At 39.6% G+C, this 21,375-nt stretch overlaps 1 protein-coding gene across 3 annotated transcripts in view; it reads left to right on the plus strand.

The window, feature by feature from the left end:
- Positions 1 to 20,296, plus strand: part of TEC (tec protein tyrosine kinase) — a 44,081-nt gene extending 23,785 nt beyond the window's left edge. For 2 of the 3 annotated variants that reach the window (XM_059844879.1, XM_059844878.1), the window contains exons 3-18: positions 5,541 to 5,642; positions 6,666 to 6,747; positions 8,274 to 8,402; positions 9,836 to 9,876; positions 10,341 to 10,522; positions 11,463 to 11,528; positions 13,303 to 13,357; positions 13,521 to 13,600; positions 14,144 to 14,277; positions 15,131 to 15,205; positions 15,909 to 16,080; positions 16,243 to 16,459; positions 17,018 to 17,082; positions 17,966 to 18,084; positions 18,434 to 18,591; positions 19,200 to 20,296. In XM_059844879.1, the coding sequence (XP_059700862.1) occupies positions 5,541 to 5,642; positions 6,666 to 6,747; positions 8,274 to 8,402; positions 9,836 to 9,876; positions 10,341 to 10,522; positions 11,463 to 11,528; positions 13,303 to 13,357; positions 13,521 to 13,600; positions 14,144 to 14,277; positions 15,131 to 15,205; positions 15,909 to 16,080; positions 16,243 to 16,459; positions 17,018 to 17,082; positions 17,966 to 18,084; positions 18,434 to 18,591; positions 19,200 to 19,277 (1,755 nt within the window). In that variant the 3' untranslated portion in view covers positions 19,278 to 20,296. The remainder of the gene's footprint in view (positions 1 to 5,540; positions 5,643 to 6,665; positions 6,748 to 8,273; positions 8,403 to 9,835; positions 9,877 to 10,340; positions 10,523 to 11,462; positions 11,529 to 13,302; positions 13,358 to 13,520; positions 13,601 to 14,143; positions 14,278 to 15,130; positions 15,206 to 15,908; positions 16,081 to 16,242; positions 16,460 to 17,017; positions 17,083 to 17,965; positions 18,085 to 18,433; positions 18,592 to 19,199) is intronic. The other variant, XM_059844880.1, reaches the window with a different exon arrangement.
- The last annotated feature ends 1,079 nt before the right edge of the window (positions 20,297 to 21,375 follow it).

Raw genomic sequence — 21,375 nt, forward strand, 5'->3', positions numbered from 1 at the left:
AACTTGAAGGAGCTGCAAGTGTTTTGACAAACAAGTCTAGAAATCCATGTGGTATATTTGGATTAGGTGTGTGGTGGGTTTTTTTCCCTCTTTTTTTTTTTTTATTTTGTAGATTGCAATTCAGTGTGGACAAGTAAAAAAGGCAGGAATGCTGAAATGTTCAGATACAGAACAGCAATAAGTAGCCAAGTGTCAGGCTGTCCCCAGCAGGACCTGGGGTCTGCAGTTGTGGAGACCATCATCTGAACCTTGAGAAAGTAGCTAAAGCAGCAAGTGCCTTGGCTGAGTGACCTCTTGGATCCTGTTTTGGGCTCTGGTCACTTGCCTGTGATGCCTGTGGACTTGGGCTTTCCTCTCAGCGTGGCTCAGGCTGTCCAAGCCTGGTGCTCAGCCAGCGTGGAGGCTGAGTTTGGGCTGAATGCAAGGTGTCACTCAGCCAGCAGCCTGAGGGTGGTCCTGAGCAGGGAGAAAACAGGGCAGAAATGCTGCAGCTGGGCTGGGCAAACTGAGAGCTCTGTGTGTGTGGACTTCACAAAAAACCAGCAAGAGATGACACTTGTCTGAAAGAACCTGAAGAGGTACAGCAGTTACTTTGGCAGCTGAAGAGTTGTAGGGTATTTAAGGCCTGATATGGATGGAGACCTGGCTGATTTATTGTGTGTCCTTTACTTTTATGAGGTTGCAGCAATGTATCATAACTGCAGTTGTGCACAGTTTATTGGCTGCCTCTCCATTGCAGGAGAAGAGTAAATTAATTACATTAATTGCAGATACTACGCTGTAGTCATGGTTAGGAAGTTGTATCAGTGCTGTGACTGAGAATTTATTTGTGTGCTTTTCAGTCTCTCCAGTACTGGTCACTGACATCTGCTGAGCAGCCAGGCCGTGGTAATGGATTCTGTTTCTTAATCTGCAAGACAGGGTTTAAAACTTTCTTCTTCCTAATTATGTCTGTGTTTTTTTCCCCTTCAAATTCTTCCTTGCACACACATATTGGATCAGGTCAGACTAGATCAGAAGAGTAATCACCTTTCACTTTTCCTATCAATTCTAGCCACTTTCAAAAGATAAATAAAAATACTTGATACTCGTTTTTCTTAACAATTTAAAAATATAATTGAAAGGAGAAGGGCATTCTTCAGTGTATTTAACACACTGGAAAATATAGGAATAGAAAAGGTGGCCACCTAACACCCAGCTGCAGTAATTATATTCACATAATCCGTAATTGCTTGCCTCAAGAGGGAACTGCAGAAGTATCTAGTCAGTGCTTCTTATTAATAAATGGCAATACTATTAAAAGAAACAAACCCAAAAACCTGAAAGCCCAACCTCCCCCCCTGCAAAGAACCCAAAAATAAAAATACCCGTACGTTTGGCTCTGGAGCATATTCTATCAGAGCAGCTGTCTGTCGGCAGTGCTGGCTTAGCCAGGCTTTTTGTGGTTTTGCAAAGTTGAAGAGACACTCCATAAAAGGAGATAAAAGTAGTGCTGTGATGTGCTGCACTTGTGAGAACACAAGCTCCATGGGTCACATGCTGATGACCTCAGGATTTCCTATATGGGGGTAGGCATGGAAGAAAGAAATAATAAGTACATCAAGGAAAGAGAGAAAGAGAGAGCAATGGGGAAGACAAAAATCTAGATATTTCTTGCAAGCTGGGCTGACTTACACATGTTTTCATTGAGGATTTTTTTTCCCCCCGGATCTAACATCCTTTGTATTGTTTAACACCCCCATGTACACACATACTTCTGTAGGGGTAAACAGTGCAATATGTTCATCAGCAAAGAGGAAATACACTGAAGAAATTTTCATTTGGTAGTGAGAATATGGGCTTCTGTAGGTGTAAAGCTTCTGTATTTAGCAGAGGAGGAACTCCAAATGTACACAGGATCAGCTGCTTGACTGTATACTTATCTGACCCTTGGGTATTTCTCGCCTTACTGTATTCTAAGATTATTTTTTTAAGGAATTGTGTAATCCTGTATTTGTTCCATATCTGACGACATAGGTCTGGTGTTATGACTTCTTCATATTACTGTTTAATATGCTAAAATAAAGAGCATATTAAAGAGCTTATTCTTTTGAGATTGTATGGAAACAATACTTGGCCATACCCATTGAGAGCAAGGAGCAGGACTTCTAAAACTGTAAATCAATGTTTTGAAACATAGGTAGATATGAAATAAGTACAGCAATTTGAAAAGCTTTGTATAATAGTTTCTGTATATTCACTTCCCTTTTGTTATTTTCAGAAAGAAGATATATTAAAAAAGAAAACCCTTACCAAAACCCCAACCTTTAGTGTGACTTTGAAGCACATATTTTACCTATTTTAGGTTTTCCCTATTGGGACTTAGTATTTTATACCTTTATTACTGTTCTAACCATATTTGCTTCTACAGGCCTCCCTCTAGAGGCATATATCTATCTTTAGTAAAGGAGCAGACCAGGTTTCATAGATCCCTGTGTTTCACAGACCTGTGAGTCTTCCAAATCCTCTGTGAATACTTGTATCTCATTCTGAGAGCATGCATGAATGTTCTGGTAAAATACTGCTACTTCTACAATAAATCTGTCTTTTTTCTACTCTGTTAGCCATCTTCCACCTAAAAAAAAAAAAGAATCTCTAAAAAAGTCCCTCTGCTTCTTACTCTTCAACATTGCATGATTAGCCATTGTACTAATTTTGTCTCTTGGTAGCTTTTCTTGTTGGAAAGAGTGGTTGTGGTTGAATTTCTCAGGGCTGGCTCATTTCCACATCTCTACTTCCCAACTGCTTCAGGGCTTGAGCTCTGCCTTGATTCTGCATTTCATGTCTGCTGTACAGCTGGTTGTAGAGCCCATAGGACCCATTTGCCTGGGGAATAAATGCAACACAGTTATGGTATGCAAGATGTCCTGTTATTATAAAGGGAAATCATCTAGGTAGGGAGGAGAGAGAATTGCAGTGGTCTCTTTAGCATTTTTCTTGAGTCATTCTTTCCTGCTTCTGTGCACAATAGTTTATATGATGAGTAATGGTCACCTAAAACAGAGCTGCACACTTGGCATTGATAACTGTTGCTTCTGGTGTGATCTGAAAATGTCTTGAGCAGTAGGTTTGTTTTTAATTTCACATATGCAAAGGGGGTTTTAAATCTATAAAATATGCAACAACAGAAGAATCTTCCCTGACATTAGGTTTAATGAGGTGGATTGCCTTGTAAGGTGGGTCAGCTTTGTGTTTGCTTAATTTAGCATCTTGTGATGAAGCAAACTGAGCCACCCTAAATCAAGAAAGCATACAAAGGTATGACTTAGGAAATACAATTACTAGATTGATGTGCTGTACCCCAGGGGATTTCCTTTATGTTTCCCCCCCAAATGTTAGATGGTTATCTAGTTGGATTCCTGTCTTTTGTCCTCCTGTCAGTGTCCTGAGTGAGCTCCCTGAATGCCAGAATTGGCATGAAAATCTCTGAACCCAGAAGGAGGGTGATTCAAGATAAAATAATAGTGTGTTCCTCTAAGGGAATTCTGAGATTCTGGGCACAAAAACCCCCTCCAATGTGTATTGTCTGTCTGTCCTGCAACCTCAGTTAACCAGCAGGTGGGATCCAAGCAGTATGAGCCCCCCTCTGGACACAGAAAGCAGGGTAGATAAGTTACAGGAGTGGTGTTTCTTCTTCTTTGCTTGTTGTTGTGCACAAGAGACATCTGGAGGGAGAGTGTCTTCAGCACAGTTCTGTGGGGTGTTGAATTCTGGGGTTCATGAAAAGGCTGATCTCGCTTGGACCCTCCTGTTCTGCCCTGGCTAACCTGGCATCCCTGAAACTGCTGGGTCAGCCACACAGTGACAAGGAGAGGGAGAGGCAGTACTGCCTGCTCTGCCAAGTGGTGTGGATTTCAGTAACAACTTTTGGCTTTTGCATGAACTTTAGGGAGTCAATGTTCAAATAAGAGGATACCATAGAATATACTGAGTTTGGAAGTGACCAACATAAAATAAACAAAAAACTTAAAATGATTTTTTGGTAAAAAAATCCAAGGTTGCATACTTAGGACAAAATTATTTTTCAGTATTACTTGATACATCTTTGTAGTACAACTCATGGTAGTGTTTATGATTTACTTTTTCCTTTATGGTTGGTTAAAGTACCTAATTCTCCCATACATTTCCCTTAAAAAACCTGCCTCTCTTGTGTGTGTTGGTTTTTCTGGTAACAAATAGCAGTTGCAGCTTTATCTGAACCTATCTCTTGGCATTCTTCCTGGTGCTGACCATGATGTACATGAATTCTTTATGCATGTTTACTCTGCATTAATCTACATAAGACTCAGAGTGCTAAATGCATTTTAAGTGCTGATGAAACTTTATGGGTAATTAACTGTAGTGTTTCTAGGGTGATGGAATCAGAACTGCTGTGTTTGAAGTTGTTCTTTGCTTCTGTTCACAAGACTGTGTTTTCAGTTGCTTGCGATTGTACCAGACTTCTGCTATTTGGGCTAAAACTTCCATCCCCTAGAGAGGAGCTGAGTAAGGATTAGCATATCTCAAAGAATTCAGTAATTGCTAATTATTTCCACATTGTGTGAACAGTGTCAGTCTTTCATAAGATGTACTCTGGACTGGATGTTCTGGATGTGCTTGGAAAATCAATTTTTTTGATGTGTATTAATTCAGTACCAGCCATGAGCTGCTACTGCTTTTGTTTTGTTCTGGATTCCAGTAGAAACTCCCTCTCCTATTAGAGATTTGGTTGTCCCAAAAGTGATAGATGGCACTAAACAGTGTTTCTGTGGATTTCAGTGTAGACTAAAGCCCAGTACACCTGCCTCTCATTATCAGCTGTTCTTCCAAGGGGCTTCCTCTCCAGAGTGTTGAACTACACTGTCATTCCATGCACTGTGCAGCAGCTGCTGAGCACCTGTGCCTTCTTTAAAATGCTCATAATTATCAGTGTAGGTGACTAAATCTCAGATTTAGTCTCTGCTTTTGACTTCGCTTCTCGGGGCTTCTGCTAGCCTTGTTCAAAGTTCCTTCAACACAGACCCCACTTTGGTCCAGGGTTACACCTGTATCTTCTGCCTTCAGTCTGATTAGGGCCTTGTGTTGCCTGTGTAGCATCTGGAACCTTAGTGGAACACAGCAGAAGCCTCCAAATGATGGAAGCACTTCAGCAACAGAACAAGGAAGCAGATGAGATGATACCAGTTTTAATCATGAACTCAGCGAGGGGGAGGCACTTCTTTTTTCTCAAGTTATTTTTTTGTAAAGAAGAGTACATTAAACCTACAATCACATCTGATTGGAAACTTTCTATATAAAGAATTGGTACTTTTCTCTAAACAAATTTACTGTACTCAGTGCATTTTCACAAGTGCAAATCTTTATACTCTCTGTTTTCAGACAACTTCTCCAGTTAAAGTCACATAAAGTGAAATCACTGTTACAAGTGGGAAAGAAATCAGGATGTCTCTGCTCAGAAAAAAAAAGATTATTAGATAAATTGGTTATCTTTTAACAAATGTTTTCTTTTTTTTCTCTTATAGAAAAAGTACAGAAAAGGATCTGTGGATATTTCAAGGATTAAATGTGTAGAAGTTGTAAAAAATGATGGTATTATTCCATGTCAAAATAAATATCCTTTTCAGGTATGTTTTCAAAATATAAAATACATAAATTAAAGTTCTTTTCAACAACACCAAGTCATTTGGACATAACTGCCCTTAAAATTACTGTCAATTCCAAATAATGAGCCCATTCTCTGTCTCTTTTGGGCTGGTGGGAGGTAATTCAGGACCAGTGCTTTAAAAACATCCCCTGCCAGGGGGATCTGCTGCCCTTGCAGTCCCTTCCCTTGGGAGCTGGGCCACAGACACTTGGTTGTTTTCTTTTCCTCACCCTCTCAGCTTGACTTTTGACTGGAAACTGCCCTGCCCTGTTCTTCTGCTGGAACAAGTGAGCTGACAGCTCAATTTCTCTGTCTTCATTCTTTCACAATAATCTAAATCTAATTGCCATGAAATTATATAGGAATAAGAAAATCAAAATAGAAGTGGTTGCTTTTCTCTTTTCCCCTGTTTCATTGTGAATTGAAGGGAAATGAAAACAGAAAACAGAATGCTTAGAGGGGAAAAATAAAAATATGGGGGTTGGATGCTTACTATTCCCTCCTTACTTTAGAGGGGATGGTTGGAGTGAGGAGGAATTCCACTGCTGGAGAGGGGCAGCAGTGACTCTGATCCATTTTTGCCACAGCAATACTCTTTTTCTGCCAATACAAGCAGTGGAGAAATAAAAAAGAGTCACTCCAGAGCAATAGTGAGTCAGATGGGAGAATGTCTGATTACAAAGTAGTTTTCATTCATTAAATTGAACTGTTTTTAGAAAAAACACACTGAAGAATGAACAAAGCAAATAATGAAGCAAGCATTTTAAGGAATGCTGACAAGATAATATACCATTACAAAATTCTTCCTAATTCTCCTGAAAATATCATATCAGAATAATTCACCTTAATAACCTTTGCCAGTTTCTGCATTTTGTGCCTGAATACATTAATTTTCCAAGTGTAACAGTCATTTGTCTTGTTCTGTTTCTTCAGGAAGAAATGAATTAACATTATGAGGTGAATGTATTTTGATAATTTCTTTTCTCCCTTTTCCCCCCTCCAGGTTGTATATGATGCTAACACACTTTATATTTTTGCACCGAGTGCCCAAAGCCGGGATCAGTGGGTGAGGAACCTGAAAGAAGGTAATGGGAACTGCTTGTACTTAAACTCTAACATAGGCAGATACCTTTGCTTGAGCTGTCTGCATGGATTGGAGTTAACTTGGTGCTGTGTTTTGGGTTTGTGGCCAAAACGGTGTTAAAAACATACCAGTGTTGAGGCTGCTGCTGAGCAGTGCTTGCACAGCATGGAGGATTTGCATTTTTCCTCCTCTGCTCCCACATGCTGGGGGTGGACAAGAGGCTAGGAGGTGACACAGCCAGGGCAGCAAGCCTGGTCTGACCACAGGGATATTCCATATAAAATTGAGCTCAGCAGTAAAAGCTGGGGTAGAGGAAGACAGGGATTAGGGTTTTTTCCTTCCCTATTGGCTGCTGCACAGGGGCTGGCTGGGCACTGCTCTGCTTGTGGGAGATGGTGAATGATTTACTGTACATTATTTGTGGGTTCTTTTGTTCTCTCTTTTGGTTATTAAACTGTTTTTATCTCAAGCCAAAACTTTTTATCTCTTGTTCTTTCTATTCCTTCCCCCATCCCACTGGGTTGTGGGAGTGGGTGAGTGCCTGCATGGATGCTTAGCTGCTGGCTACATCAGCCCACAACAAATTACAAAAATGCAATGGTAGAGCTTCTGCTGCTTATATCTACCAATTTTAATTTTTATTGGGCCAGCTCATTGCTTGCATACACAGGGTGTGGTAACAGGTACTGAGAGCCTCAAATACTCAGACTGATCTAGTTTGATTTTGTGAAGTTCAGCTGCAATCAGAATTTGACTCTACTTTTGCACAATGAGTTAAAAAGTTTATCCAAGCTAGTTGATGGCGTCACGGGAAAGTTTTGTTTGGATGTAGCTAGGCAACATTGTGGGCCTTAGGCTGATGTAAAATGATAGGAGATATCTCTGCTGAGATGTGATTAGATAGTTGCTTTCACAGTGAGTAAAGGTGGTTTTTTTATTTGCCTCTTAATGCCCTCTCTCACCATTAGGTGCTCACATTAATTACAGGTGGTCTGTAAAGTAATAAGAAATTTTTTCTGGGCTGAGGTGAGAGGGCAAGGAGGGACCTCTGAAACTCAGCAAGCCCATAGCATGGGGTAAGGAGCCTTCCAGGCCAAAATGATGAATTGTGCCACAGAATAGAGATAAATATCCACTGTCTTTCCCTCCAGAACACTGTTTGTAGATGAATTTGAGTCACTTGCAGCGGTGACAAAGGAGGAGGCAGAGCTCCCAAAGCCTACACAGCTGCCTGACTGATCCCAGTGGTGCAGGGTCTCCTTTCACTGATGCACCAAACCCCTGCTAGGATGGTTGGTGTAGGGGGGGAGTATGGCATACCCTTCTGGAATAAAGTTATTACCTTAACCATATCCTCTGTGATTGTTTTATCACCTCCATGTAAACTTGCAAGAAGAGAAGCCATGCTAAAGTAAGGGCAAGCAAAGATTATGCCTAATGTCAAAGATAATGTATGTATTAAAATTACCCTCTTGCAGACTCTTTATTTTTTGTATCTTTCAATATATGCTCCTTTTCTTCTTGTAGAAATAAAGAACAACAGCAATATAATGGTAAAATATCATCCTAAATTCTGGACAGAGGGAATTTATCAATGCTGTAGGCAGACAGAAAAATTAGCACCTGGCTGTGAAAAATATAGTCTTTTTGAAAACAGTAAGTACATATGTTTTCTTATGAAGTTCTTCTGGCACATTTTTCTGTATTTTTATATGATCCTGTTGTCACACCTGAATGCCCTGGGTATTAGGCAAATTTGTAGAGCAGAGTCAATATTGGTACTGTGCCTAAAGACAAAAATAATTACCAAGCATTCTTGGTAAAAAATAGAAAAGCCAGCAAAATATCCTTCCAAAAAAGAAAAAAGTTTAGATAAATCTGAAAGGAATCATTGAGACTGCTGAATTTAATTTGTTTTTTTTTCTCCCCTTTGAAACTTATTTGACCAAATGTTTACCTTAGACTGAGGATAAAACCTTATGGTAAAAAGATTCAGCTACAAATCTTGCCAGCTCTTCAGTTATTTATTAAAACCTCTTCATATCCATGTGCATATATGATATGAACATTATCATATTATTCATTCACATATATGTGAAAGAATAATAACTGTATTGGATTGAGTGTTCCTACACCAAGCTGAAAATCATCCAGGAAGGTTTAGTGTATTTACAGACACTGGACTGAATTTCCTCAGAGGTTTGTAAATGCCCCTGTGCTGAACCTGGATGAGCTGTGACTTTTTCCATCCTCCAAATTGCAGGTTCTGCTGACTCAGCAGTGGATGCTGTAGTGTGCGCTGCTGTGGCACTGCAATATTGTCCAACAAAGGAGCTAGTAATTATTCAGTCCTTGATTTAAGGAAAATTCTGTTGTAGGGAAAGAAACTGAGCCATTGCTTGTCTCCCAGTTAAATCTGTGGCACCCAGTGATTTCTTATGTCTGCACAGGCAGTCAGGGGGACCTGGGGATTCAGTAGTATTAGAAGACTTGCAGAATAAACAGGGGCTCATGGCTTCATGCTGAGTCAGCAAAGTGAAAACCATGACCTATAGCTCAGTGTTTTAAATGCATGAAAAAGGCATTGCAGGGGGAATAAAATTTGGATCTGGAAGATGTAATAAGAAAATACATGCAACTGTTACGCATTATTTAGCAAGGCAGGGGTCAGGGGCTTATGTATTTTAAAAGGGCAGATGTTAATACTAACAGACTTTTAGATCATCATGCTGACAAGAACACAGCTTCATTTTCTTATGCCTTTTTCATCTCTATCCCGTTTTTATGTCTCATAAATTTTTGTATCTGAGGACTGGTTCAGAGCTCTCTGTGGCATGCTCTGGTGTGGCATAAATGTTGCCAAATCTGTGGTCAATGTAACCTCCTGGCTGATTTAGGATGTATTTGCAAGAATATTTAATCATTTTTCTTATAGTTTAATTGGAGTTGTCTATGTTTCTGAATTTCTAAGCCATACTGAAAGCTTGTTAAGACATTCAAGCCTAATTGGAAATTTAAACCTTTTATTTCATTTTGAGACTTATAGCTAAATAAATAGGCATAAATCCTCTCCTGTGCTTTGTTTCTAGATGTAATGAGATTGTCCTCTTCGATGCCAGAAAAAAGTGCGGTAGGTAGAATCTTTAAAATATTGACTAGATAATTACTGCCTTTTGAAAAAGTGATTGCATTTCTCAAAATACTTGCTGTATCCTGGAGCAAAGGTCTATTTCTGGATGCATCAATTGGCATCCTGCTCTATCTCAGGGTGAAAAATATCCCACTGAAATGTATCTGCATCTGTTAGCTGTATCTGTACTGCTGGTGGAAGATGTGGGCAAAAAGCAAATGCCAGCCAGCTTTGCTCTTTACTGGCAGCTGCAGGGCTGCAGCACAAACCAGCCCCATGGATGGCACCTGCATGGTTTGCTGCCACAGAGCCCAGCTGCCCCAAGGCCACCACAGACCTAGCCCAGCTTTTGCCTCCAGGATGCACTGGTGTGATGGTGAGGGTGAATGGAGGGTGGAGCAGCGTGGGATGATAATGATAATTTGTAATGGTAAAGATAATTTATAATGTTGTGTTATTTTCAGAGAAGGCCTCCACCACCTGTTCCTCCAGCTGAAGAAAATGGGAATGAAGAGGAGGAGATAGTGGTAGCAATGTATGACTTTGAACCTACAGAACACCATGATTTAAGATTGGAGAAAGGTGAAGAATATACAGTGATTGAGAAGAATGACATTCATTGGTGGAAGGCAAGAGACAAATATGGGTAAAAATGAGTTCCTTACTTGTTGTTATAAAGTTCAGAAGTCTATTTTTATATTGTAGAAGTTCATTTTGACTATGTATCAACAAATAACTGCATTAGACTCTACATTAGGCCCAGGCTCTGAAATCTCATCCATATATTCTCATGCAGAAACCAATTTCAAAAGGGCAGTACTCGACAGATAGATTGTGGGACCCAAGTGCAAAGACAGTTGCAGAACTGGAAGCCTTTCCAATTATGTTTACTTTCCAATTTTATAGTTCCCCAATTAAAGCACCAGCCATCCTTTAAAACCTCACTAGACTGGTAAAGTATTCCCACTTCCCTGGGGAACATCTCATTAGGGAGCAATATGGTTAACATTTAGCTCAGCAGGCTCTAACTTCCAGACTTGAATAATCATCATTTTACTTAATAGCTGGATCATTAGGGACAATCTTTGAATAAGTTGAGAGAGAATTGCAGTGAGATGCTCAAATGACTACTACTTCACATTCCCTGTATTAGAATTTTCCCTGCGGTTTCAAAGATGAAAGTTTTCATATTTCAATATTTATCAGGTTCCTGTTGCCATATGTTATGGGTAATTGTGAGTTATCAGGCTGTGTCAGGCTCCACACACATTTCCCCTGCCTGACTGGGACTTCTGAGTGCAGAAGAGTGACAGAACAGCAGAGGGTTACTCACTCTCCTTCATCCCTTCTGCTGGTTTTCTTGGACACTTCTGCTGCCCATGACACATTTCTAGGGGTGCTGACAGTTAATGTGGAAGTGCTGATGTGGAAAATTAGTTTCTGAATAATCAGTAGTAGAGTGGGTGGGTCAGTAATTAATAAATTACATCGAGAGACCACTGGTAATTAGCAGAATGAAACAACTGTCTTCTAGGCATGCATTTTTACATGTTTTCACTCAGATGATCTATTCTATATTTTTTTAGAAAACAAGGATATATCCCAAGCAACTATGTAACAGGAAAGAAGTCCAACAACCTTGATCAATATGAGTAAGTGAATGCTTGAATTAAAATTTGGAATATTATGAAATGAAACCAATGCTTCAAGAATGACAACGTATTTTTAACATTTTGAAAGTGACTGTTCATGTATGGTAGCACCTAGAGGTTAAGCTTAAACAACTGCAATAGGCATATATTTTTTCAGATTCTCCTCATTGATTTTGTTGGGATTTATAATGTGGAGTCAAGTCAGCGAGACAGCCATCAGCATGTGGTATTTAGGCTATCATGCTAAAGCAAAATTCCCCTCTTAATTCTCTGGTAGACAAAGGGAAACTTTGAAGGAAATTTACTCATTTTAAGTGTGCTAAGTATTGTTTTATTAGTAAAGTGACATGTCTGTCCAAAGTTTGTAGCAGTAAACAGTAGAGGAGAAAACAGTGGAAGTCACTCCAAATAAACATAAAAGACTGGATATTTTGGAAGCTCTAGTTTTCAAGAGCTTCAAGAGAAAATATGTAATTAGATGCATTTCAGATTTCAATGTAACTTAACAGCTATAAATGTCTAGTTCTTTTTTATTTTTATGCTTTTTCCAGTTAATTACTTAAATAAGTACTGGTTAAGTACTTATTTAAGAACATCAGGGTAAAATTTACCATGATATTCTCCAAACTTGTTCTTGATGCTCATTATGCTATAGTGATGATCATTATAGGATAAATTGTTATGCCTGAGAATTTAGGACACACTTCATGTGATAAAATGGAACTGTAAGAAAATAATAAACAAAACCAAATTTCAAAGCTATGTTAGTAGTTCCAAAACTTTACTCTCAGCTACATATGGTTGGTTCCTACTTGCCATGGTTTGACAGAAGGCAGAATTTCATCTGGGATTTTGCCCTTAGCTTGACTAGAGGGAATTCTTTGTTGCTTTCTCATCTTAGGAACTCTTGCTAAGAGCTCTGCTCAGCTCTGGGCTGGGCTGCAGGGCTGGCAGAAAGGGAAGGAAGGAACTGGACTGCCTTATCTGGTCCAGCCACTTTGTGCTTTTACCACCTTGGGGCCAAAATTCTGAGTCTCTGTGCAGTCCAGGGAGCATTACTCCAGGTCACGTACCAACTGCAAGAAACCACTGTCTCCAGAACAGGCAGAATCTGATTAGAGGCTGCTGTGCCACTTCCCTGCTTGGTTACTAAAATAACAGCACAGCTCAAAACAACAGCACCACACCATTTGCAAACTGCCTGGTTTTCCTTTTTTTGTCATTCCCTGTGACTGGCTGACATGCTGGTGCTTCTTTAGCTGCTTTAACCTGCCCATGCAGCAGGGAGCTCAGAGATGTGCAGCCATGACACTGAATTCAGAGTTTCAGCCTCTCCTTTGCTAGGTGGGTCCTCCCTGGGAGCCCAGAGGTGTGGAAATGCTGAATGGCAGAGCAGTCTGACACCAGCTCCGTGGGTGGTTTGACCACTGTGCAGGCAGCTGCTTCCCCAGGGCTGCCAGCCCTCCCCTTGGGCTGCTCTTCTCAGCAACTGCTGCCATCACCCTGGATGTGTGTGACAAGTGTTTTTTCCAAAAACTTACATCAGTTCCCTGAGTTTTATGGGCTTTTGTGGGATGGATTTGTTTCAGGGCTTTTTTATGGGACAACCGCACAGTGTAGTAGAGACTTATTTTTGCATGTTATCAAAGGTTCAATTCTTGATCTTCATTTATCATAAAATTATTTAATCTCCAGCTTCATAATACTTTGCTTAAAGCATTTTAGGTAAATTGTGCACCTTGGGGAAGTTTTATTTACTGATGTTGTGTTGCAGGTGGTACAGCCGAAACCTGAACAGAAGCAAGGCAGAGCAGCTCCTCAGAAATGAGGTAAGCACATCAGCCTTGCAGTATCAACTGTGAAATTCACTTTAAATAGCTTTTTGAGATAAAGCAGAGGCTTATTTTGGCAAGTGCACATCCTGGAGCCAAGTGAAAGAATCATATTGCTTAAAACCAATTGCTCAGAACTGTCAATGTGCTTGTGTTTTAGGATAAAGAAGGTGGTTTTGTGGTGAGAGACTCCAGTCAGCCTGGCCTGTATACTGTTTCCCTTTACACAAAATTTGGAGGGTGAGTTTCTGTAGCTTCTCTGCACACCTTGTCTCATCTGAATCTGTTTGTATCTGTATCCAAATTCATTGGCTGGGGGAAAGCCAGGAGAAGGCTCAATAAAGAAATGGGCTCCTGATAAAAAAGACAGGTGACTAAATGAACTTCTCACGGTTAGCTCCCATGGTTAGCTCCCATTTGGTTTAATCCAGAGAAGACCTTAACCCCCTCCCAAAGGAGTGGGTTTTGCTCTCCCACCCCATTTGGTCTCTTCTCTCCTGCCAGCCTGCATTTGTGTCTGCATGTGTCAGCTGGACTGGGGAGCTCACTGGGCTGAAAATTAACTTTTTCTGGGTTAATCTTCAACTTGGTTTGAGCACTGAGATGAAGGCGAGTGGCCAGTGCTTAGGATATTTGATATTCAAGCTGTTCCCAGAGCATGTGGTGCTCTGCACCTCTGCTGGCCCTTTCAGTTTACTTTTTCTTGTCAACGTGCTCCTCTTAAAAAATTCACCCTAAATGATATGATATTATTACTAATTGTTATTGTTGTTTTTTTCCCAGGGAAGGTTCATCAGGAATAAGACACTATCATATAAAAGAAACAGTAACATCACCAAAACAGTACTACCTCGCAGAAAAACATCTCTTTAACTCCATTCCAGAAATAATTGAATACCACAGCCATAATGCAGCAGGTAGATGGACTGGATTCTTTCTATCACTTAAGATTGATTTAAAAAGGAGCTCGAGACATTTTATTGTTTGAATGAAATTTTGGGGGGTTTTGTGCATCCTTCCTTTTCAGGGAAGCCATGAAACACTGTTGTTTCACATTATTTCAATACGGAATATAGGCAGTAATTTGAAAGGTTTTGTCTGTGTGTATATGTATATATATATAGATATAGATATATATGTGGTGTATAAAATGTTACTGCCCCAGAGTAAGAGGAGAATAGTTGTATCAAGTCAGGAAAAATTGTTCCCTTAGCTCCACATAGTCCTTCTTGTTCCCTTAGCTCCACATAGTGCTTCCATCAGCTGCCTGCAACCCATAGTAGATGGAGATAGGGATGGTACTTCCCCAGGATACTCTCCAGGCCCTACCTTTTTACCTGCTGGTCACTGCCACTTGAAATAATCTGACCTTCCCATACAGCAAACAGTTGAGGAGAACAATAATGTGTTGTTTAGAAAATCCCTACTCCAGATCCATAGCTGATGACTGATGCTGGTCTCTGCCCACTGCATGATGGAGTGGGGAGAGTATAGGACATGAGTTCAGGGCACAGATACTAATACTTCTTTTTTCCAAGTCTGGTCTGTCATAAATCTTGCTCAAAAGCCATATCTTCCAGATCTTTACATCAAACTCAGATAGCCCAGCATTTCCTGATGACACTGGAAAATATACCCCAAAAACATACTCCTGCTTTTTGATTTTTCTTCATATTCTTAATTGGAGTCTGCAGTGAACTGGAGGCTGAGTTGCTGCCTGGTGCTGTTTCAGAAGTAAACTGTGTCTCTTGAATTGTCATTGAACCTCAGGTCTCGTTACCAGGCTGCGTTACCCGGTGACCCCGAAGAGGACGACAGCACCAACAACGGCAGGATTCAGCTATGGTGATTGCCTGTTATCTTCATCTACACTTATTCTAATGATTTTATGTATGCTGAGATGCTACAATACTTTCTAAAAGTTTTGAAAATATCTGATTCTGTGCTGTGATTGGCTATATGAACTGACTCTGGTCCTCTGGTAGTTTCAAGACCCTTGCACAGAGTATCAGCGTGCAGAGGCACCACGTGCCATTGGTGCTTCAGGGCAATTTGGTCTTTTCCTCCATGTTTTCTGCCATGGATATCTTGAGCTCTGCCTTATTAGAGAGCTGTGCCTTTGGCTCCTTCATTAGTCTCCAGACTTCTGACTCAAACTTGACCCTTTGATCTTTGTTGAGGGGTTACTGTTTTAAAATATAAACTTGGAATAGCCATTTTTCAAGTGTGGTGATGTGAGCAACTTCTATGCATTGGCACAACTTTGTGGTGGCATTTTGTTGAGATCAAATCTGATAATATCAGTATGTAATTACTGGCCTCAGGAAAGTTTGAATTTTGACTTCTTAGTCAGGAGTTGCTTAAAGGTCATGTCCACCTAAAAGTTTGTTTTGTGACGTACAGAAGTGTTCAGTCTTCAAGTGAATTCTTGGACATTTTCTACCTAAATTCCTTAATTTGCTACTAGTCCAGTTTCTCTTTCTTCTTCCTTATCCTCCGCCAGCTCAGTAGGTTCCTGAACTGTTTGTTAACTTGTTTTGTTTTACAGAGAAATGGGAGATTAACCCCTCAGAGCTGACCTTCATGAGGGAGCTGGGGAGCGGTCTGTTCGGCGTGGTGCGCCTCGGGAAGTGGAGGGCGCAGTACAAAGTGGCCATCAAGGCAATTCGGGAAGGGGCCATGTATGAAGAGGACTTCATTGAAGAAGCTAAAGTAATGATGTGAGTTGTGTGCCTGGCACTTTGATTTCCAGTCCTAGGCCTCTGATGCTGTATACTGATTCTAAATAAACTCTGGGGGAGGTGGTACTTCTGCAGTTTTGTGTGCTGGAGAACTGGCGCTGGGTGGAGGAAGTAATAACGATATGATCTCAATCTTTTCAGGAAGCTGACACATCCTAAACTAGTTCAGCTGTATGGTGTGTGCACACAGCAGAGGCCCATTTACATCGTGACAGAGTTCATGGAGCATGGCTGCCTTCTCAATTACCTGAGACAAAAACGGGGAGTTTTGAGTAAAGACACACTGCTTACTATGTGCCAGGACGTATGTGAGGGAATGGAGTACCTGGAGAGGAACAGCTTTATCCACAGAGACCTGGTAACATCCCTTTAGGCAATACACTCCTCTTTGAAGTTTTTATTTTTGAATGTATTTATTCCTTTTTGAAACGACCTGTTTGTTTGAAACTGCTTCTGTTCTTGCAGAAAATTGAGTTGGTAAAGTTGGCTCTTTATGGTCTAGTCAAGTCTCTATGACTGGTCTGTATAGAAAATCATGAGAGATTTTTCTCTCCCAAGAAAATGGAATAAAATCTCTCTGAAATGTTTATAAATAGTAGCAATTTGTGCTGATTTAACAGCCTATCTCCTTTCTGTATTGATGCCATTTTCACCACACATTAATCCCTTCAGATGATAATTTTTTCTGGTGATCTTTTCCACAGTAGTGTAGTTGTGAAAATCAAGAGTAGATGCATAAGAGGTATTATCAAGAGGAGATGACATGTACTTTTTATAATGAGAATACACCACTAAATGTGGTAAATGGCTTAATTTGCTAAGCAATGAATAAAAAAACATGATAATGATAAGATTACTGTAATTGTTCTGCAAGAGACTCCAGGTTTTCATCCATCTCTAACCATTCCCATTGCAGGCTGCCAGGAACTGCTTGGTGAGTGACTCAGGAGTGGTCAAAGTCTCAGATTTTGGAATGACAAGGTATGTGGGAGTGTGCAGATGCATTTATGGAGATTTGGGAAAATTCACCTAAGCCTTGTACTTAGCCCAAAGGCAGCACAGACCAAGCAAAATTGCATACAAAAACGATCTTTTTTGACCTCTTATTTTTGTTTTTTTGGGGTTTGTTTTGCCTTTTTCTTTTCTAGTGCCTTTAATGCTTGCTTGTTCTGTGTTGATTTCCTTACTCATTTTAAAAAAAGACAGAGTTTGTGTTTCAGAGAGCAGAGCTGCTGCAGAGATAATAGTTAAACTGTATTTTGTTAAATAGATGTTAGAAAGAGGCCGTTCAGTGAGTTTGGGATTCTCTTGGGATAGATGTTTCAGAGTTGTGCTAACTGAAGGGCTGGGAGATGCTGAGATCTGGAGGGGGTTAATTTCCTGCCCTTGTTAGTGCCTGTGTGGGTGATGTGTTGGTGAGGCAGTGGTGGGAGCAGCTCTTCCAAGAAAGGTGTTAAAGCACCGTGGTTTGACTTTTGCCACATCTCTGTGTTGCTAAGTTTCTATGTCCTCTGACAGCTGAACTCAGACTGGCTGGTGAAAAACAGATCATGAAATTTCTGCTTTTCCCTCATTTTGTCTCATAATAGAGACATTTAACTAGCAGGTGGCCTAGACCTGTGTTGTATAGCTAATAAATCACAAGAAAGGAGTCTGGGGTAATATGAAAAATGAACAGAGTCGTGGCTGAAGCAGTAGTACTGCCCCAGGGAAGCTATTTTTATCTTGTGATGCTAACGCCCATGGCCATTAGGTGGCAATATGAGCTTCTAATAATCCAATCCAAAGTTAAATTAAAATTTGAGAAGGATATCATGTCTCACCTTTTTTTTTTTTTTTTTTTTGTGTGTGTGTGGTTTTTTAGGTATGTCCTTGATGACCAGTACACAAGTTCTTCAGGGGCTAAATTTCCTGTGAAATGGTGCCCCCCAGAAGTCTTTAATTACAGCCGATTCAGCAGCAAGTCAGATGTCTGGTCATTTGGTAAGATATCATCATGGAAAGAAAGTGTATTTTTTATATTTTATCAGTAGCAGTTAAGCTCTGGTTATTGGGAAGGATTTAGACATCTGAGAAGAAGCTCAGAGAAACCATTTGCCATGGTTTCATTAGTGATAAAGTTCCCCAGACACATTTAGTTCTGTTATTCATTAAAACCCATGCTACTAGAATAACACATTTTCAGTGATGACACCTGTGAAAATTGTCTAGAATATGGATCTCAAACTATTTATCTTTCAGAAAATTTGAGTCTGGGACTCAAAATAAACACATATGTTTAATAAACACGTATATTTAAGAAGTTAGTTATTTTCTTTTTTCTTTCCCCCAGGTGTTTTAATGTGGGAAGTGTATACAGAAGGAAAAATGCCCTTTGAAAAAAGCTCCAACTATGAAGTGGTAACAATGGTTAGCCAAGGACATCGCTTGTATCGGCCCAAACTGGCCTGTAAGCAGATGTATGAAATGATGATGATGTGCTGGCAGGAGGTATATATAAATATATTTTTTTTTTTTAATTTTTTTTTGCCTTTGAATTGAAATACAGGTTGATCTAAAAAGAGCAGTTATTTTCTCTAGAGCAGCATTCTGAGTGCATCCAGGTCTCTCAGCTATTCCTGTGCAACTGAACTAGAGCTCTGATAAGATAAAACATTGAAATTTCTATGAAATAAATGATCTGTCAGATTGAGTATGTGAAAATAAAATTGATATAAAAGAGGCACCGGAAAATGACACCCAGCATTCTTAGAATCATGAACAACTTGCATAAAGAAAGATTGGAGCAGTTCACTGGGGAAGGGTGGGAATGGGGAAGAAAAATAAAAAAGAAAAATGTAAAACTACGCAAAATAATGAATTATATAAAGAGTGTAGTCCAGCAACACCTATTTATGCCTTTTTCAAAGCATAAAGCAAAGTGTTGCTTACTGAGATTAGACACATCCCAAAATCCAGACAAGGAAATATTTTTACATTAAATACCTAATGAGATGCTAAATTCCTTACCAAAGAACGATGATATGTCCAGTAATTTATCAAAATCAACACAACTTTATTGATTTCTGATTACAGCTGTGCATGCTTTTTATTTTTAGAAACCAGAGGAACGCCCGACTTTTGAAGAGCTGCTTCATGCAATCATTGACATTGCAGAGGGCGAAGATGCTTTTTGAAAAAAGGCAACAGCAGCACAAGCAGAGAAAATCAGGCACTTCCAAGAGATATGTGCCTTCATAGTTTCTTTTTAAGAACTTGATCCTGTAAGCTGTTGGGTGCTGCTAAATAATGTGGGCAACCTGTAATATCTGATGCACTCCAGAACAAGGAGAATTTTCCATGATGTTGGGAAATGAGCACAGTATCTTCAGCAATCTCTGTATTTTCTCTGAAAAGAAACAGAAACTTTACAGCACAGCTGTAAAGTTCAGCTCTTAATGGAGGGAGAAAATGTGGCCAGAGGCCAGGAACCTCGTTTGTATTTAGTGGGTTGGGTTCATGTACATATAGTCCATGTTTTTGGGTTTCTCTTTTCTTGGGCAGTAGCATTAGTAGTGATTTGCATGCTTAAAAATGGAAGGTATCTATAAATAGCTTTTTACTGACACTGAAATGTTTCCAGAGATTCTTCAGAAACATTCTTTTTCTTGGTTGATGGGTGTTTGTCAAGAAGATGAAATGCACCTCTTTCATTTGCACATAGTAAGTTGTTACCAGCTCAGTTTAGCATAACACTCTAAAAGCAGTGCTTCATGAGCCATGATATGCCTGGAGTCATTCTAAAGTTGGTTTATCAGAGATCTCCCATGCTTAGTCTTCATGTTACTAATGAAAAATAAGTCCCGGATTCACCACAACTGGCTGTGAGTGAACCATAGTACCATGTTTTGGATTAATTATAAAATTATTTATATGCTGTATGTACTGTAAATATATAAATTGAATGCATTTATTTATGTAAAATGGGGAGGGGTTTGTCTTGAAATGTTCAAGCAAAAATTTGTCCTTCCTTCACTTAAACACACAATTCTATACAGAGGGTTGTGAATGAAAGAAATTCTCGAATGTGTTTAAGAAGGGCTCATTTTTCTGTCTGTTGTCTGTACATACAGTGATCTAACCTTTCTGTTCATAACAGAAGATATACTGCATGTGTGTGTAAATAAACTGAATGTTAACTATTGTTTGGAACCAACTATTTTGTAGCCTATAATTTACAGTCAATCCATTGTAAGGCACACTAACTGTTCACATGAGTATGGCATTATGGTAGCACATGTATATATATATGTATATATGGATATGTATATGAGAATATATAGATATGTACACTTTGGTGTGTATACATACACTCTCTCTCTCTTTCTCTATAGATATATATATATATAAAAATAAATATATGGTAGAATGAATACATATTTAAATGAATTTGGCCATGATAAAATGTTCAGCATTACCTGAACTCTCCTTGGAAGTTACATGCCCTGTCCCCTCTGCTGGAGGCTAACATCTCCACAGTCTTACTGAAGCCTACTTCAGTTAACCTAACTTTGTAGCAGTGCATACGAGGACTATTTGTACTCCTGTTTTACTGTAGTCACCTTCTAAGGAGCTCTATTAATTTTTTTCATTTTCTGTTGCTACTTGTGCTGTTGTGCCATGTGTAATAGCAAATAGATTGCACCAAAAGGTTTTTTTTTTTTTTTTGCAGGTAGTCAGAGAGAAGTATGATGAATTTAATTTCCAATGAAGTTATTAAGAGTAACCATAGTTAGCTTAATACATTCCATCATTCTGGCATTGGAGTGTTTCAGTAATCAATTTTAGAGATGTTTAGATTCCCACACTGCTTTGCTTAATGTTTGCCTTTATGTTCAAAAGGAGGAAGCCTCTTCTTTCTTGGAAGAAGTGCTTTCCTTTTCTCATGCTATTCTATTGAAAAGCTACAGGCTGCCAGAAAAGGTTCAGATGCCTATTTCCTTCATGACAAAGTCTCAGAAGATTATTCCAACCATGCAAACTAACCTGCCAAATTGCTGAGTCCAAAACCACTCTCCAATCAATACCAAGAGCAGGCATTGTTGATAGGGAAAATTTAGGTGATTCTACTCTACCTGGTAGAAAAAGTAGTGGAAAAAAGCAATGTGGAATATTTAAAGTAAGCCAAGCACATCTTTCCTTCCCTAACTGCTCCTTTGAACCCCACTTTCTCTTAAGATCCTCCAAAGTATGGTGCTGCTAACTCTTTCACTAACACACCATGTCATAAGTAAT

The sequence above is a fragment of the Haemorhous mexicanus genome, chromosome 4 (genome assembly GCF_027477595.1).
Source record: "Haemorhous mexicanus isolate bHaeMex1 chromosome 4, bHaeMex1.pri, whole genome shotgun sequence".
Taxonomy (NCBI): domain Eukaryota; kingdom Metazoa; phylum Chordata; class Aves; order Passeriformes; family Fringillidae; genus Haemorhous; species Haemorhous mexicanus.